Source organism: Salvelinus namaycush, chromosome 37, assembly GCF_016432855.1.
Source record: "Salvelinus namaycush isolate Seneca chromosome 37, SaNama_1.0, whole genome shotgun sequence".
NCBI lineage: Eukaryota > Metazoa > Chordata > Actinopteri > Salmoniformes > Salmonidae > Salvelinus > Salvelinus namaycush.
The window spans coordinates 28,193,999-28,211,690 of NC_052343.1; the positions used below are offsets into that span (position 1 = coordinate 28,193,999).

Here is a 17,692-nt window from a genome sequence, read left to right on the forward strand (position 1 = left end):
CCCGGTGGTCTGTAGTGGTCTAAAGTGGTGCTGGTCCCGGTGGTATGTAGTGGTGTAAAGTGGTGCTGGTCCCGGTGGTCTGTAGTGGTGTAAAATGGTGCTGATCCTGGTGGTATGTAGTGGTGTAAAGTGGTGCTGGTCCCAGTGGTCTGTAGTGGTGTAAAGTGGTGCTGGTCCTGGTGTTCTGTAGTGGTGTAAAGTGGTGCTAGTCCCGGTGGTCTGTAGTGGTGTAAAGGTGTGCTGGTCCCGGTGGTCTGTAGTGGTGTAAAGGTGTGCTGGTCCCGGTGGTCGTTAGTGGTGTAAAGTGGTACTGGTCCCGGTGGTATGTAGTGGTGTAAAGTGGTGCTGGTCCCAGTGGTCTGTAGTGGTGTAAAGTGGTGCTGGTCCTGGTGTTCTGTAGTGGTCTAAAGTGGTGCTGGTTCCGGTGGTGTGGAGTGGTGTAAAGTGGTGCTGGTCCCGGTGGTCTGTAGTGGTCTAAAGTGGTTCTGGTCCCGGTGGTGTGGAGTGGTGTAAAGTGGTGCTGGTCCCAGTGGTCTGTAGTGGTGTAAAGTGGTGCTGGTCCCGGTGGTCTGTAGTGGTGTAAAGTGGTGCTGGTCCCGGTGGTCTGTAGTGGTGTAAAGTGGTGCTGGTCCTGGTGGTATGTAGTGGTGTAAAGTGGTGCTGGTCCCGGTGGTCTGTAGTGGTGTAAAGTGGTGCTGGTCCTGGTGGTCTGTAGTGGTGTAAAGTGGTACTGGTCCTGGTGGTATGTAGTGGTGTAAAGTGGTGCTGGTCCCGGTGGTCTGTAGTGGTGTAAAGTGGTGCTGGTCCTGGTGGTATGTAGTGGTGTAAAGTGGTGCTGGTCCCGGTGGTCTGTAGTGGTGTAAAGTGGTGCTGGTCCTGGTGGTCTGTAGTGGTGTAAAGTGGTACTGGTCCTGGTGGTCTGTAGTGGTGTAAAGGTGTGCTGGTCCCGGTGTTCTTTAGTGGTGTAAAGTGGTGCTGGTCCCGGTGGTCTGTAGTGGTGTAAAGTGGTACTGGTCCCGGTGGTCTGTAGTGGTGTAAAGTCGTGCTGGTCCCAGTGGTCTGTAGGGGTGTAAAGTGGTACTGGTCCCGGTGGTCTGTAGTGGTGTAAAGTGGTACTGGTCCCGGTGGTATGTAGTGGTGTAAAGTCGTGCTGGTCCCAGTGGTCTGTAGTGGTGTAAAGTGGTGCTGGTCCCGGTGGTCTGTAGTGGTGTAAAGTGGTACTGGTCCCGGTGGTCTGTAGTGGTGTAAAGTGGTGCTGGTCCCGGTGGTCTGTAGTGGTCTAAAGTGGTACTGGTCCCGGTGGTATGTAGTGGTGTAAAGTCGTGCTGGTCCCAGTGGTCTGTAGTGGTGTAAAGTGGTGCTGGTCCTGGTGTTCTGTAGTGGTGTAAAGTGGTGCTAGTCCTGGTGGTCTGTAGTGGTGTAAAGTGGTGCTGGTCCCAGTGGTCTGTAGTGGTGTAAAGTGGTACTGGTCCCAGTGGTATGTAGTGGTGTAAAGTAGTGTTGGTCCCAGTGGTCTGTAGTGGTGTAAAGTGGTGCTGGTCCTGGTGTTCTGTAGTGGTTTAAAGTGGTGCTAGTCCCGGTGGTCTGTAGTGGTGTAAAGTGGTGCTGGTCCCAGTGGTCTGTAGTGGTGTAAAGTGGTACTTGTCCCGGTGGTATGTAGTGGTGTAAAGTGGTGCTGGTCCCGGTGGTCGTTAGTGGTGTAAAGTGGTGCTGGTCCCGGTGGTCTGTAGTGGTCTAAAGTGGTACTGGTCCCGGTGGTATGTAGTGGTGTAAAGTGGTGCTGGTCCCGGTGGTCTGTAGTGGTCTAAAGTGGTGCTGGTCCCAGTGGTATGTAGTGGTGTAAAGTGGTGCTGGTCCCGGTGGTCTGTAGTGGTGTAAAATGGTGCTGGTCCTGGTGGTATGTAGTGGTGTAAAGTGGTGCTGGTCCCAGTGGTCTGTAGTGGTGTAAAGTGGTGCTGGTCCTGGTGTTCTGTAGTGGTGTAAAGTGGTGCTAGTCCCGGTGGTCTGTAGTGGTGTAAAGTGGCGCTAGTCCCGGTGGTCTGTAGTGGTGTAAAGTGGTGCTGGTCCCAGTGGTCTGTAGTGGTGTAAAGTGGTACTGGTCCCGGTGGTATGTAGTGGTGTAAAGTGGTGCTGGTCCCAGTGGTCTGTAGTGGTGTAAAGTGGTGCTGGTCCTGGTGTTCTGTAGTGGTGTAAAGTGGTGCTAGTCCCGGTGGTCTGTAGTGGTGTAAAGTGGTGCTGGTCCCAGTGGTCTGTAGTGGTGTAAAGTGGTACTGGTCCCGGTGGTATGTAGTGGTGTAAAGTGGTGCTGGTCCCGGTGGTCTGTAGTGGTGTAAAGTGGTGCTGGTCCCGGTGGTCTGTAGTGGTCTAAAGTGGTACTGGTCCCGGTGGTATGTAGTGGTGTAAAGTGGTGCTGGTCCCGGTGGTCTGTAGTGGTCTAAAGTGGTGCTGGTCCCGGTGGTATGTAGTGGTGTAAAGTGGTGCTGGTCCCGGTGGTCTGTAGTGGTGTAAAATGGTGCTGATCCTGGTGGTATGTAGTGGTGTAAAGTGGTGCTGGTCCCAGTGGTCTGTAGTGGTGTAAAGTGGTGCTGGTCCTGGTGTTCTGTAGTGGTGTAAAGTGGTGCTAGTCCCGGTGGTCTGTAGTGGTGTAAAGGTGTGCTGGTCCCGGTGGTCTGTAGTGGTGTAAAGGTGTGCTGGTCCCGGTGGTCGTTAGTGGTGTAAAGTGGTACTGGTCCCGGTGGTATGTAGTGGTGTAAAGTGGTGCTGGTCCCAGTGGTCTGTAGTGGTGTAAAGTGGTGCTGGTCCTGGTGTTCTGTAGTGGTCTAAAGTGGTGCTGGTTCCGGTGGTGTGGAGTGGTGTAAAGTGGTGCTGGTCCCGGTGGTCTGTAGTGGTCTAAAGTGGTGCTGGTCCCGGTGGTGTGGAGTGGTGTAAAGTGGTGCTGGTCCCAGTGGTCTGTAGTGGTGTAAAGTGGTGCTGGTCCCGGTGGTCTGTAGTGGTGTAAAGTGGTGCTGGTCCCGGTGGTCTGTAGTGGTGTAAAGTGGTGCTGGTCCTGGTGGTATGTAGTGGTGTAAAGTGGTGCTGGTCCCGGTGGTCTGTAGTGGTGTAAAGTGGTGCTGGTCCTGGTGGTCTGTAGTGGTGTAAAGTGGTACTGGTCCTGGTGGTATGTAGTGGTGTAAAGTGGTGCTGGTCCCGGTGGTCTGTAGTGGTGTAAAGTGGTGCTGGTCCTGGTGGTATGTAGTGGTGTAAAGTGGTGCTGGTCCCGGTGGTCTGTAGTGGTGTAAAGTGGTGCTGGTCCTGGTGGTCTGTAGTGGTGTAAAGTGGTACTGGTCCTGGTGGTCTGTAGTGGTGTAAAGGTGTGCTGGTCCCGGTGTTCTTTAGTGGTGTAAAGTGGTGCTGGTCCCGGTGGTCTGTAGTGGTGTAAAGTGGTGCTGGTCCCGGTGGTCTGTAGTGGTGTAAAGGTGTGCTGGTCCCGGTGGTCTGTAGTGGTGTAAAATGGTGCTGGTCCTGGTGGTATGTAGTGGTGTAAAGGTGTGCTGGTCCCGGTGGTATGTAGTGGTGTAAAGTGGTGCTGGTCCTGGTGGTCTGTAGTGGTGTAAAGTGGTGCTAGTCCCGGTGGTCTGTAGTGGTGTAAAATGGTGCTGGTCCCGGTGGTATGTAGTGGTGTAAAGTGGTGCTGGTCCCGGTGGTCTATGGTGGTGTAAAGGTGTGCTGGTCCCGGTGGTCTGTAGTGGTGTAAAATGGTGCTGGTCCTGGTGGTCTGTAGTGGTGTAAAGGTGTGCTGGTCCCGGTGGTATGTAGTGGTGTAAAGTGGTGCTGGTCCCGGTGGTCTATGGTGGTGTAAAGTGGTGCTGAAACTTAAGAACGGGAAGCATCGACATAGCGCACATAGATCTACCGCGTCTTAGACTCATTTCTATGTGAATTTGTCCGGGTCGCCCCAAAAAGTGACATATTGCAGCTTGAACTTAAGTCAAATATTAACTCACAGAGCATTTCACTCTTAGCCTATAACAAACCAACCCCTTAAAAAAAAGGAAGCTTTTTTGTGCTTTGCTCCATCCGATCCTATCCACAGCTATTTGTTACCCTCTTTTCTCATCCTCTCCCCCCTTTTCTGTTTCCCTCCTCAACGGACGGAAGCCCAGGGTGCATTTTTAGTGCCCTCCCATAGAGGTCCCTCAGCTCCTGTTATGACCCTTATTTATGTATCCTGTTACAAATGGAAGTCGTGTCAGGGTCCGGTGAGCAAGGCTGCTCAAATATTTCCCTTTCAGTTGTGACAGTCTGACATATTGAGGGATGACTGGACTGGACAGACACTTCTTCTCCGCTGAATGTTGTGTTTTGTTTGAGGCCCATGTCTGTATGAAGACTCTGGACCTGCTTGGTTGATTTACTGCCAAGTGGGGGTAGAGTAATGTCTCTGTCCCTGACCACTCTCTCACACCAGCAATGTGTGTGTGTGTGTGTGTGTGTGTGTGTGTGTGTGTGTGTGTGTGTGTGTGTGTGTGTGTGTGTGTGTGTGTGTGTGTGTGTGTGTGTGTGTGTGTGTGTGTGTGTGTGTGTGCGTCCGTGCATGCATGCGTGTAAAAGTCAACTCTCAACAATAACAACAGGACATCATTATTATAAGGTGATATTTGATGATGGTGATGATGATGGTGTACTACAATCTAGTACAACATGGTCATTATGTGGTGGAAGCCTGTCAATCTGTCCCACAGATAAACAATCTTATCCAAGCATAACTGGAATGTATCTTATCAAAGCATGGCTGGAATGTGTCTTATCAAAGCATGGCTGGAATGTGTCTTATCAAAGCATGGCTAGAATGTATCTTATCAAAGCATGGCTCTAATGTATCTTATCCAAACATGCCTGGCATGTGTCTTATCCAAGCATGACTGGAATGTGTCTTATCCAAGAATGGGTTAAATGTGTATTATCCAAGCATGACTGGAATGTGTCTTATCCAAGAATGGGTTAAATGTGTATTATCCAAGCATGACTGGAATGTGTCTTATCCAAGAATGGCTGGAATGTATCTTATCTAAGCATGACTGGAATGTGTCTTATCAAAGCATGGCTCTAATGTATCTTATCCAAACATGCCTGGCATGTGTCTTATCCAAGCATGACTGGAATGTGTCTTATCCAAGCATGGGTTAAATGTGTATTATCCAAGCATGACTGGAATGTGTCTTATCCAAGAATGGCTGGAATGTATCTTATCTAAGCATGACTGGAATGTGTCTTATCAAAGCATGGCTCTAATGTATCTTATCCAAACATGCCTGGCATGTGTCTTATCCAAGCATGACTGGAATGTGTCTTTTCCAAGCATGGGTTAAATGTGTATTATCCAAGCATGACTGGAATGTGTCTTATCCAAGAATGGCTGGAATGTATCTTATCTAAGCATGACTGGAATGTGTCTTATCAAAGCATGGCTCTAATGTGTCTTATCCAAGCATGGCTGGAATGTGTCTTATCCAAGCATGGCTAGAATATATCTTATCAAAGCATGACTGGAATGTATCCTATTCTACAACGGCTGGAATGTATCTTATCCAAGCATGACTGGAATGTGTCTTAGCCAAGCATGACTGGAATGTGTCTTATCTAAGCATGGCTGGAATGTGTCTTATCCAAGCATGGCTAGAATGTATCTTATCCAAGCATGGCTAGAATGTATCTTATCCAAGCATGGCTAGAATGTATCTTATCCAAGCATGGCTAGAATGTGTCTTATCCAAGCATGACTGGAATGTGTCTTCACAAAGCATGCCTAGAATGTATCTTATCCAAGCATGACTGGAATGTGTCTTCTCAAAGCATGGCTAGAATGTGTCTTATCCAAGCATGACTGGAATGTGTCTTCTCAAAGCATGGCTAGAATGTGTCTTATCCAAGCATGACTGGAATGTGTCTTCTCAAAGCATTCGCTAGAATGTGTCTTATCCAAGCATGGCTAGAATGTATCTTATCCAAGCATGGCTAGAATGTATCTTATCCAAGCATGGCTAGAATGTATCTTATCCAAGCATGGCTAGAATGTGTCTTATCCAAGCATGACTGGAATGTGTCTTCACAAAGCATGCCTAGAATGTATCTTATCCAAGCATGACTGGAATGTGTCTTCTCAAAGCATGGCTAGAATGTGTCTTATCCAAGCATGACTGGAATGTGTCTTCTCAAAGCATGGCTAGAATGTGTCTTATCCAAGCATGACTGGAATGTGTCTTCTCAAAGCATTCGCTAGAATGTGTCTTATCCAAGCATGACTGGAATGTGTCTTATCTAAGCATGGCTGGAATGTGTCTTATCCAAGCATGGCTAGAATGTATCTTATCCAAGCATGGCGGGAATGTATCTTATCCAAGCATGGCTGGAATGTGTCTTATCCAAGCATGGCTAGAATGTATCTTATCCAAGCATGGCTGGAATGTATCTTATCCAAGCATGACTGGAATGTGTCTTATTCAAGCATGGCTGGAATGTGTCTTATCCAAGCATGGCTAGAATGTATCTTATCCAAGCATGGCTTGAATGTGTCTTATCCAAGCATGGCTGGAATGTGTCTTCATCAAGCATGGCTGGAATGTGTCTTATCCAAGCATGGCTGGAATGTGTCTTCATCAAGCATGGCTTGAATGTGTCTTATCCAAGCATGACTGGAATGTATCTTATCCAAACATGGCTGGAATGTGTCTTCATCAAGCATGGCTTGAATGTGTCTTATCCAAGCATGACTGGAATGTATCTTATCCAAACATGGCTGGAATGTGTCTTCATCAAGCATGGCTGGAATGTGTCTTATCCAAGCATGGCTGGAATGTGTCTTCATCAAGCATGGCTTGAATGTGTCTTATCCAAGCATGACTGGAATGTATCTTATCCAAGCATGGCTGGAATGTGTCTTCATCAAGCATGGCTGGAATGTATCTTATTCAAGCATGGCTGTGAATGTGTCTTATCTAAGCATGACTAGAATGTATCTTATCAAAGCATGGCTGTGAATGTGTCTTATCTAAGCATGACTAGAATGTATCTTATCAAAGCATGGCTGTGAATGTGTCTTATCCAAGGCAAAGACACGACACATGGCTGGAATGTGTTCCATTCTCCTAATATTCAGTGGTTGTGTGCATGTTGTGTCCATCAACACGTCGTTGTTTCCACAGTCAGTTGGGCTCTGCTAATTATAGTAACGCTTAGCAACCACCTATAGGTACAGAACCCTCCATCACACAGACAGTTAGACACGGCAGATGAGAACAACCCAGTCAAAGACAGAACACACTTGTTCAGTATATCTCTCTGTTGTTATCTGGCTTTGGTTCAACTGTAGATCATGTCTGTCATTATTTGGAATATCATTATTCTGACTTCATAGCAATCTGAAATGAATGGATATCTTCACTTTGTGTTCATATCAGTTGTTGTTGAACTTTCTGCTCATACAGTGTTGGTAACTTTGCATGAATGGGGGAATCTGTCTGTCTCCTCATAGTGTATGTCTGCAGTGCAGCTGGAGCTAGGTCAGAGGCACTCCAACATTAGTGACAATCTGGTTAGCGTTATCTACATGTCAAGGAAAGGAAAGATCCCTTGTCTGCCACTATTGATGTTCTGTAGTTCCGTCTCTCCCTCCCTCACTTTTCATCCCTCTCTCATTTCACTCATATGACTTGGTTTGGATTTGGTATTATGGGAAGTGGGGATTTTTCTTAACATCTGGTCCAGTGTTGTGTTTCTATGGTGATGTCCTTGCTGTCTCTTTCCTAAAGAGTTAGCTATCTCTTCCTAACTGGTCCAACATACTGTTGCTCACATGAGTCACTCTCTTTAGAGGCTTATAGAATTCTAATTCTAAAGAGTAGAGGGGAACATCAGTGAGGAGTTTTTTCCCACTCTTGGGGGTAATGTGCAGGACAGATGGATATGGGTCTGTGCAGTCAGTCTTGTGGCAAAAGAAGAGAATAACATAACTGGAATGGCAGATGTGTGTCTAACCTAGATAGAGGAAGAGGGGGAGGGAGAGCCGCAGCACTGCCTGCCATGGCACAGAGAGAACTAGCCCCATCTTTCATTTGTTCCCTGGTATTTTTATGACAACTCATCAGGTTCATGTTCAACGGGCCCATTCTTGTAACCAAACACAGAGCTGCAGAAACAAGCGTCTCTCTTTCTCTTTCTCTCTATCTCTCTCTATTTCTCTCTATCTCTCTCTCTTTCTCTCTTTCTCTCTCTCTCTCTCTCTCTCTCTCTCTTGCTCTCTCTCGCAATTCAATTCAACTCTCTCTCTCTGTTTCTCTCCAGCTCTGGGACAGATCATGCTGTATGTGGATGGAATGAACGGCCTCATAAGTCACAACGAAACCGTCCAATGGCTTTACACACTCGTTGGATCCAAGGTACAGTACCAAGTTTCCTGCAAAGAAAATATCATTGTACTTTTGCATTTGACCATATAACAACTGTAGAACATGCATCCATCCTCTGATGGCCAGGTCAATCTATTTTCTCCCCCAATCCTTCTCTCTCTGTCCCCTCTCTCCTTCTCTCTCTCTCTCTCTCTCTCTCTCTCTTTCTCTGTCTCTCTCTGTCTCCTCTCTCCTTCTCTCACTCTCTCTGTCCTCTCTGTCTCTCTCTGTCCCCTCTCTCCTTCTCTCTCTCTCTCTCTCTCTCTCTCTCTCTCTCTCTCTCTCTCTCTCTCTCTCTGTTCCCTCTCTCCTTCTCTCACTCTCTCTGTCCTCTCTTTCTCTCTCGCCCACTCTCTCTCTGTCCTTTCTATCTCTGTCTTTCTCTCTCTCCCTCTTTCTCCTCTGGGCGAGAGTGTCTCTGCATTTCCTGCTCTAACCGATTCTTCTCTCCTCTGCTCCTTCTTCCTGGCCAAGTGTAACACACAGCATGGTTTTGATCATGTCCCGGTCAGGCACTCACTTTATTACACACAGATCTTCACATCCCTTCCTTTCTTTCTCTTTTCTGTCTTTCCATTCTGGCTGTACCACGGCATTATTCACCCCTACAAGTACAACCCTCGGCATTATTCACCCCTACAAGTACAACCCTCGGCATTATTCACCCCTACAAGTACAACCCTCGGCATTATTCACCCCTACAAGTACAACTCCTGTTCCCTTATTTCCTACACATCTTCTATCAGGCCATTATCTCAACCACTCAGGGCTGTCAGAGCAGGAAAACCTCTTATCGGGCACTATGTAATGACACATTTAAACCCTATCAGTGGTTAACATGCATGCTGTACCCCGTTAGTCACTGAAGCCAAGGCTGTTATGGCGCCTATACAGTTATAACATGCAGAATGAGATTGGTATGGTCCCTGGTGCATAAAACCTGTTTCTGCTCTGCTGTGTGTGTGTGTGTGTGTGTGTGTGTGTGTGTGTGTGTGTGTGTGTGTGTGTGTGTGTGTGTGTGTGTGTGTGTGTGTGTGTGTGTGTGTGTGTGTGTGTGTGTGTGTGTGTGTGTGTGTGTGTGTGTGTGTAGTTCCGTCTGGTAGTGAAGACAGCTCTGAAACTGTTACTGGTGTTTGTGGAGTACACTGAACCCAACACTGCCCTGCTCATCCATGCTGTCAACACCGTGGACACCAAGAGAGGTAGGAGAGACCAGACCACTACCCTACACACACACACACACCACACACCACACACACCACACACACACACACACACCACACACATTGTAGACACCACGGGAGGTAAGTGTGTGTGTTTATTGAAAAAGACTGTAACGCTCTCCTCTGGTGGGGTTCAGTTACCTGCCTCTGTAAAAGCCCCACATTGTGTCCTCTCCAGTAGTGGAGGGAGGTGTGTGTGTCTCAACTCTGTCTAAGCCCATCACTCCTGTGGCTGTGTAAGGAGAGAGAACCTGATACCAGGAGCTCTGGGTAAGACTGAGACGGTCCATGACCCCACTGTCTGACTGCAGCGCTGCCTCACACACACACACACACACACACACACACACACACACACACACACACACACACACACACACACACACACACACACACACACGGATACTACTACCCTGGAAACTGTTCAGGACACTTGAGCTGCCTCCAACTAGTCCAACTGTACATGATCTACTCCTGATATCATTACTGTTTCAGCTTCTATTAGTCTAATATTACATGATCTACTCCTGATATCATTACTGTTTCAGCTTCTATTAGTCTAGTATTACATGATCTACTCCTGATATCATTACTGTTTCAGCTTCTATTAGTCTAATATTACATGATCTACTACTGATATCATTACTGTTTCAGCTTCTATTAGTCTAATATTACATGATCTACTCCTGATATCATTACTGTTTCAGCTTCTATTAGTCTAATATTACATGATCTACTCGTGATATCATTACTGTTTCAGCTTCTATTAGTCTAATATTACATGATCTACTCCTGATATCATTACTGTTTCAGCTTCTATTAGTCTAATATTACATGATCTACTACTGATATCATTACTGTTTCAGCTTCTATTAGTCTGATATTACATGATCTACTCCTGATATCATTACTGTTTCAGCTTCTATTAGTCTAATAGTACATGATCTACTACTGATATCATTACTGTTTCAACTTCTATTAGTCTAATATTTCATGATCTACTCCTGATATCATTACTGTTTCAGCTTCTATTAGTCTAATAGTACATGATCTACTCCTGATATCATTACTGTTTCAGCTTCTATTAGTCTAATATTTCATGATCTACTACTGATATCATTACTGTTTCAGCTTCTATTAGTCTAATAGTACATGATCTACTCCTGATATCATTACTGTTTCAGCTTCTATTAGTCTAATATTACATGATCTACTCCTGATATCATTACTGTTTCAGCTTCTATTAGTCTAATATTACATGATCTACTCCTGATATCATTACTGTTTCAGCTTCTATTAGTCTAATATTACATGATCTACTACTGATATCATTACTGTTTCAGCTTCTATTAGTCTAATAGTACATGATCTACTCCTGATATCATTACTGTTTCAGCTTCTATTAGTCTAATAGTACATGATCTACTCCTGATATCATTACTGTTTCAGCTTCTATTAGTCTAATATTACATGATCTACTCCTGATATCATTACTGTTTCAGCTTCTATTAGTCTAATAGTACATGATCTACTCCTGATATCCTTACTGTTTCAGCTTCTATTAGTCTAATAGTACATGATCTACTCCTGATATCATTACTGTTTCAGCTTCTATTAGTCTTATATTTCATGATCTACTCCTGATATCCATATTGTTTTGTTTAAAGTGTATTTTCTCTATATATATGGTTAATTTGAATCCAGAGCATAGGTGGATTGTGGTACCTTTGGACCGACTGTGTGGTGCATGCTTTGTGGTGCAGGCTGTAAGCTGTGGTCCAATGCCATGGAGATTCTGGAGGAGAAGGATGGGGTGGACACAGAGCTGCTGGTGTATGCCATGACCCTCATCAACAAGGTCGGTCTCTCTCTCTCTCTTCATTCCTCTCTCTCTCTTCATTCCTCTCTCTCTTCATCTCTTTTTCTCTGTCTCTCAATTTTTTTCTCTCTCTACATTTCACTCGCATATCTTTGTCTTTTATTTCTTTCTCTCTTTCTACATCTCTCTCTTTACAACTCTCTCTCTCTTTCTCTCCCTCCCAAATGATGGCATTTGTGTGTGTGTTTCAGACTCTAGCGGGCCTGCCTGACCAGGACTCATTCTATGACGTGGTGGACTGTTTGGAGGAGCAGGGCATGGAGGCCATGTCTCAGAGACACCGTAGCAGGAAGGGAACAGACCTGGACCTCATGGAGCAGTTTAACATTTACGAGGTACCTCCACCTCCTCGGCTTAGTGGAATTCACTTCCTGGCTTAGCCACTTAACTAGTTTGTTGTTGAGACACTACCAGAGCGCTATAGGTACAAAACTTGGTCAAATATACAAATAAATACTTGACAAGCTTGATTTAGTTTGTCCTCAATGGGACCAATGAAATAGTCCTAAAGTGTTGACCCATGTCTGCTAGGGACCTCATGTCCCCTGCTAGTCTAACTGTTCCCTGTTGTGCCTCCAGACTGCTCTGCGCCACGAGGACGGGGACGACGAGAGCCAGCCGCCTACCGTGGGTCGGAAGAACCGGCGGCGTGCCAGCGTGGGGGGCACCAACGACCGGCGAGGCCTGGAGAGGAGACGCAGCCGGAGACACTCCCTCCAGAATGGGAGAGGCCTCACCTCGGCCCCCGCTTCTCCCAGCAGCCCTCACTCTCACGGGGGACACAACGGTAGCTTTCTGCCCTTCGGAGGTCAGGGCATCGACGACGTTAGCGAAAGGTGAGTTGGAGCGGAGGAGTGTGGGTGATGGGTGGGGCAAACAGGAGAAGGGAGGGGGAGAGGTAGAAAGTGTGAATGGGTTAAAGGGAGAAGCATATCCCTGCTTCTGTTATTAACTGAAACTTGCCAATATGATCTTAAATGGTCAGCTGAAATGGTTCGGTTTGTTTTTACTTCACTACCCAGAGAATCAACTGTGAGGAACGGGAAAACACACAGATGATTCTGGATCCATGATGCAGTTCAGAACCGGAAAGGGTTTGACTGCCAGTGTAGTATTACGTTACAGTCTTGTACAGATGTGTGTGTTCCAACCAGAGCCAATATGAATGAAGAATGTCATTATATAGTTATAAAAGAGAGACAGGGCATGGGCTGCTGTTTCAAAGTGATGTTTAGATTCATCTTCAGACTGTCAACATTTTGTGACCTCGTGGAGCTGCTGAAGGAAATAGGAAGCTTCTGTAAACAGGGATAGGCGTTATTAGGAATTTTTATGAGTTATTATTAATTATTAGGAGTTATTATTGGTTATTAGGAGTTATTATTAGTTATTACTGTGCTCGTGTCCCAAATGGCACCCTATTACCTATGTAGTGCACTACATTTGGCAGTAAAGGTACCATTTGGGATGCATCCCTGTATGTGTCTGTCACAAGTCATGTTTCCCTTTGAGGGAATGTTTGTTGAATTTCAACCAACACTGCAATAGTTTTACTTCAATAATGTTAATGTGTACACAGCCACTAGGAATTCACACTTAACTAAAGCAAAATAATAATGCGTTTATTTTTTGTGTGATACAATTTGACTACCGGTCTGGTATGCCCAATACAGTAACAGAAATGGTCTTTGTCTTTGCCTAAAGAAATGATTATTTGTGAACTCTCTGTCCCAGTGTTATAAACTCACTGGACAAGAACAGGGCTAGAATTGTTCTTAACTGATAATTTCTTACTGATAATAAGTATAGTATATCTAATATGATAAGAAGTTCTCTGTTAACCACCACAGGTACGTTACATTTAAACATGTTGGCCATTTGGCAGACACTCTTCTCCAAAGTGACTTACAGTCAGTGCATTCAACTAAGTTAAATAAGGCAACCACATATCACAGTCATTACAAACCTTACTCATAACCTTCCTATGTTTCAAGATGAAGGACCAATGATGTAAAACTGTACTACAGCGCCTTCATAAAGTATTCCTTCCCCTTGACTTATTACACATTTTGTTGTGTTTCAGACTGAATTCAAAAGTCATTACATTTTTTTTCTGTCTCACCCATCTCCACACACTACCCCATAATGACCAAGTGAAAACATGTTTTTAGAAATGTTTGCAAATCTATTGAAATTGAAATACTGCAATATCTCATTTAGATAAGTATTCACATACTTTGTAGAAGCACCTTTGGCAGTGATTTCAGCTGTGAGTCTTTCTGGGTAAGTCTCTAAGAGCTTCCACACATGGATTGTGTAACATTTACCCATTATTCTTTTCAAAATTCTTCAAGCTCTGTCAAATTGGTTGTTAATTATTGCTAGACAACAGTTTTCAGGTCTTGCCATAGATTTTCAAACAGATTTGTAAGTCTAAACTGTAACTGGGCCACTCAGGAACATTCACTGTCTTCTTGTTAAGCAACTCCTGTGTAGATTTGGCCTTGTGCTTTAGGTTATTGTCCTTCTGAAAAGTGAATTTATCTCCCAGTGTCTGGTGATAAGCAGACTGAACTAAGTTTTCCTCTCGGATTTAGCTCCATTCCATTTATTTTTTATCCTGAAAAATGATTATGAGCATACCCATAACATGATGCAACCACCACTATGCTTAAAAATATGGAGAGTGGTACAATGTGTTGTATTAGATTTGCCCCAAACATAACACTTTGTATTCAGGACTAAAAGGTATTTGCTTTGCCATATGTTTTGCAGTATTACTTTAGTGCCTTGTTGCAAACAGGATGCATGTTTTGGAATATTTTTATTCTGTACAGGCTTCCTTTTCACTCTGTCAATTAGGTTAGTATTGTGGAGTAACTACAATGTTGTTGATCCATTCTCATTTTCCTCCTATCACAGCCATTAAACTCTGTAACTGTTTTAAAGTCACCATTGGCCTCGTACTTTGTAGTGACTGGGTGTATTGATACACCACCCAAAGTGTAATTAATATTCACCATGCTCAAAGGGATATTCAATGTCTGCTTTTTTATTTTGACCTATCTACCAATAGGTGCGAGGCATTGGAAAACCTCCCTGGTCTTTGTGGTTAAATAGGTTTTTCAAATTCACTGCTCTACTTAGGGACCTTCCAGATAATTGTATGTGTGGGGTACAGAGATGAGGTAGTCATTCAAAAATCATGTTAAACACTATTATTGCACACAGAGCAATGTATTATGTGACTTGTTCAGCATATGTTTACTCCTGAACGTATTTAGTCTTGCCATAACAAAGGGATTGAATACTTATTGACTCAAGACATTTCAGCTTTTCATTTTTAATCAATTTGTTAAAAAAATATATATTCAGGCTGTAGCACAACAAAATGTGGAAAAAGTCAAGGAGTGGGAATCATTTCTGAAGGCACAGTGTGATGGCTACCTTTCACCCTGCCACACACAGCATCATACTGTCCACCATTAGTAATGACAGTTCTTTTTAACTAGCATTTCTGGTAGCATTTCTGTTAGCGCTCCAGTTCAGTTCTGCAGATAGTTCAATTGAACCCAGAGGGCTATATGATACTGACTCCCATCAGTCCAGTCCACCACACACAGGAAATTCAGACCGCCTTTGAAGATCAGTGTTTTCCATATCGGTAATGAAACACAGGCGGGCGGGTCAGAGGAAACTTGGCAGCACAATGGGACTAGAAGGACTCTCGTATGCATATGATGTATGCGACAATCCTTTATCAATTAAAACCCTCCAGATATGACCACACAGTCACAGCCTAGTCAATGGTTGTGTCCCAAGTGGCACCATTCTCCTACATTGTGCACTACTTTTGACCAAAGCCCATATGGCTCTGGTCAAAAGTAGTGCACTATATAGGGAATAGGGTGCCGTTTGGGATGTACACTATGATCATTGATCAACCTCTGGTCCGGGGACCGTTACTGGTCCCTAAGATGTTACTGGCTGGTCCAGAGCTGCTTGTGTATGCCAGATGGTTAGCTGACATTGATTTAGTCAGTTCTCATGCTGTTTTTTAACATTATCAAGCACTGTATGTAATGAATGAAATGAGGACATACTAACTAAAAGCTTTGAACCTCTTTGAACTATACTGCCTTGTGTACACATTTTTAGGTCCCTTGTCAGTTTTGACAGGGCGTGCTGTGTGTACTGCATTCTGTCTGTCAGTTCTTTGTCTCTTTATCTGGACAGTTTTCTACTGTATTTTGTTCATGTTGTCTGTTGCAATTTCTCCTCCTTTTCCTCTTTCTACTCTTTCCCGTCTATTTTCTCCCTCCCCTCCCCTCCATCCATCCCTCCACCCCTCCTTTTCAGAGAGGAGGAAGAGGATGAGGAGGAAGAGGAGGATGAGGAAGATGATGAGAGTCATGATATCACAGAGACCACTAGAAAGGGCTTCCACAGGTATTTCAGGACAACAGGTTTTCCCCCAAATAGAACCTCTTCTTCCATATCTTTCTGTCAGTCTTGTCCTCCATCCATCTCTCCCTTACTGGACGATATATAGTGGTGTTAGCAGTGTATGGGTGTGTTAGAACTACAAAAAAAGCATATGTGTTATTGTAAACGTGTAATGTATTCCCCTTGGATATACCCCACCCCCTTTGTCCTCCCCTTTGCTCTGTTACTCTGTTGTTTTAGCACGGTGCCCGTGCAGGCAGTAGAGGACTCCTCTAGCTTGTGTTCTCCTTTTCACTGTATGGTCAAACTCATCCCTGACGCCTCAGCCGCCTCAGAGAGAGAGAGAGAGTGTGGCCATGGCCAGCCCTATGGCCCCTGTGTCCACTCCCCCTAGAAACACTGGCTCTAACCCCCAGGATGTCTCTCCCAGTCCCAGATCTACTTCCCTGGTCATAGCTCTGGGCTGGGGGAGACTGCCAGGCACTGCCCACCCTCTGGGCCAACAGCACAGCACCTCTGTACCCTCCTCTTCCTCCCTCTCCTGCTCCTCCTCCCCCTCGAGGGGACGTAGTCAGTCCTACCTCCAACCGCCCAAGCCCCTCCCCCACCCCCTCCCACTCCCCCCTGACGTGGACCTGAGCCAGGTGTCTGCCTCTGCTGGGGCCGAGGAGTGTGTTGAGAGGGGCGTGGCCAGACAACAGCGCTACAGGTAGAGGTGCAGCAGCAACAGGAGCTATACAGTTCACTTCTTCACCTCTGGCATTACATTCACTATGAAGGAATACCTCCCCAACTCTTAAATGTACACTGTCATCCCTCAACACTGATGTCTGTGTCTTCATGTCTGCCTGGCTTGCTCCCTCACAATCCATTTGGCTGAGAAGCTGCTGTACTGAATGTCTTTTGGACAGGGGTATAGACAGTGTTAATGTCTACCGTGTCAGACAGATTGTCGAGTGTTGTCGAGTCATATTTGCTTTACGGCACTTGTAGATGGTCTCCCTCATGCATGTTATGTATGCTTTAGCTTGTGTCCAGTTGAACACATCTTTAGCTTGCCTCGCCATTCCTTTGACCTTTAAAGGCCCAGTGCAGTAAAACATTTGCTTTTCCTGTGTTGTATATATATTTCCACACTATGAGGTTGGAATAATACTGTGAAAATACCCTTTTAGTGTAAGAACTGATTGGAAAGACCGCCTGAAATCTCCTCCTGTTATGATGGGATGATTTGGCCTGCCTGCTGACATCACCAGGCGGTAAATGAGTTTCAGAAATGAAACACCACATGTACATTTAACCATTCGTTAGAAAAAATGACAATGCATAGTCTTGGCATTAGGGCTCTGCTCCTTCAGGCTAGCTCACTGCCAGAGCCAAGCGTCATATGAAGATGATCAAATAACTGCAGGCAGTGAGCACGACATGCTATATCAAATCCCCTGAAGGAAGAAACACAGAACCCACAGGTGGAGGCTGGGGTGCTGGTGGGATATCAGAATCAGCAAGCATAGCGAGTAACAGCTAGTTACAGCAACAACGACAGCAAGAGACACCAGTGCATGCATTCACGTGCCATCCAGCATCCAGGAAGCATGTGTACAACTGGTCAACTTAAATAGACTGAATGGAAGTAGAGTGTGAATCCAATTGGTGCAATATCTGCTGATGCGATCAGCTGATGTCACCACACTGGGGTTTCCCTTCTGAACCGGCTCCAC

General features: G+C 45.3%; 1 protein-coding gene across 1 annotated transcript in view; it reads left to right on the plus strand.

Annotated features, from left to right (window-relative positions):
- Positions 1–17,692, plus strand: part of LOC120030952 (FH1/FH2 domain-containing protein 3-like) — a gene marked incomplete at its 5' end in the record, with an annotated part of 90,539 nt that overhangs the window by 43,570 nt on the left and 29,277 nt on the right. The window contains 6 exons of the mRNA XM_038976459.1: positions 8,320–8,414; positions 9,514–9,625; positions 11,410–11,504; positions 11,717–11,860; positions 12,105–12,361; positions 16,366–16,680. Of these exons, the coding sequence (XP_038832387.1) occupies positions 8,320–8,414; positions 9,514–9,625; positions 11,410–11,504; positions 11,717–11,860; positions 12,105–12,361; positions 16,366–16,680 (1,018 nt within the window). The remainder of the gene's footprint in view (positions 1–8,319; positions 8,415–9,513; positions 9,626–11,409; positions 11,505–11,716; positions 11,861–12,104; positions 12,362–16,365; positions 16,681–17,692) is intronic.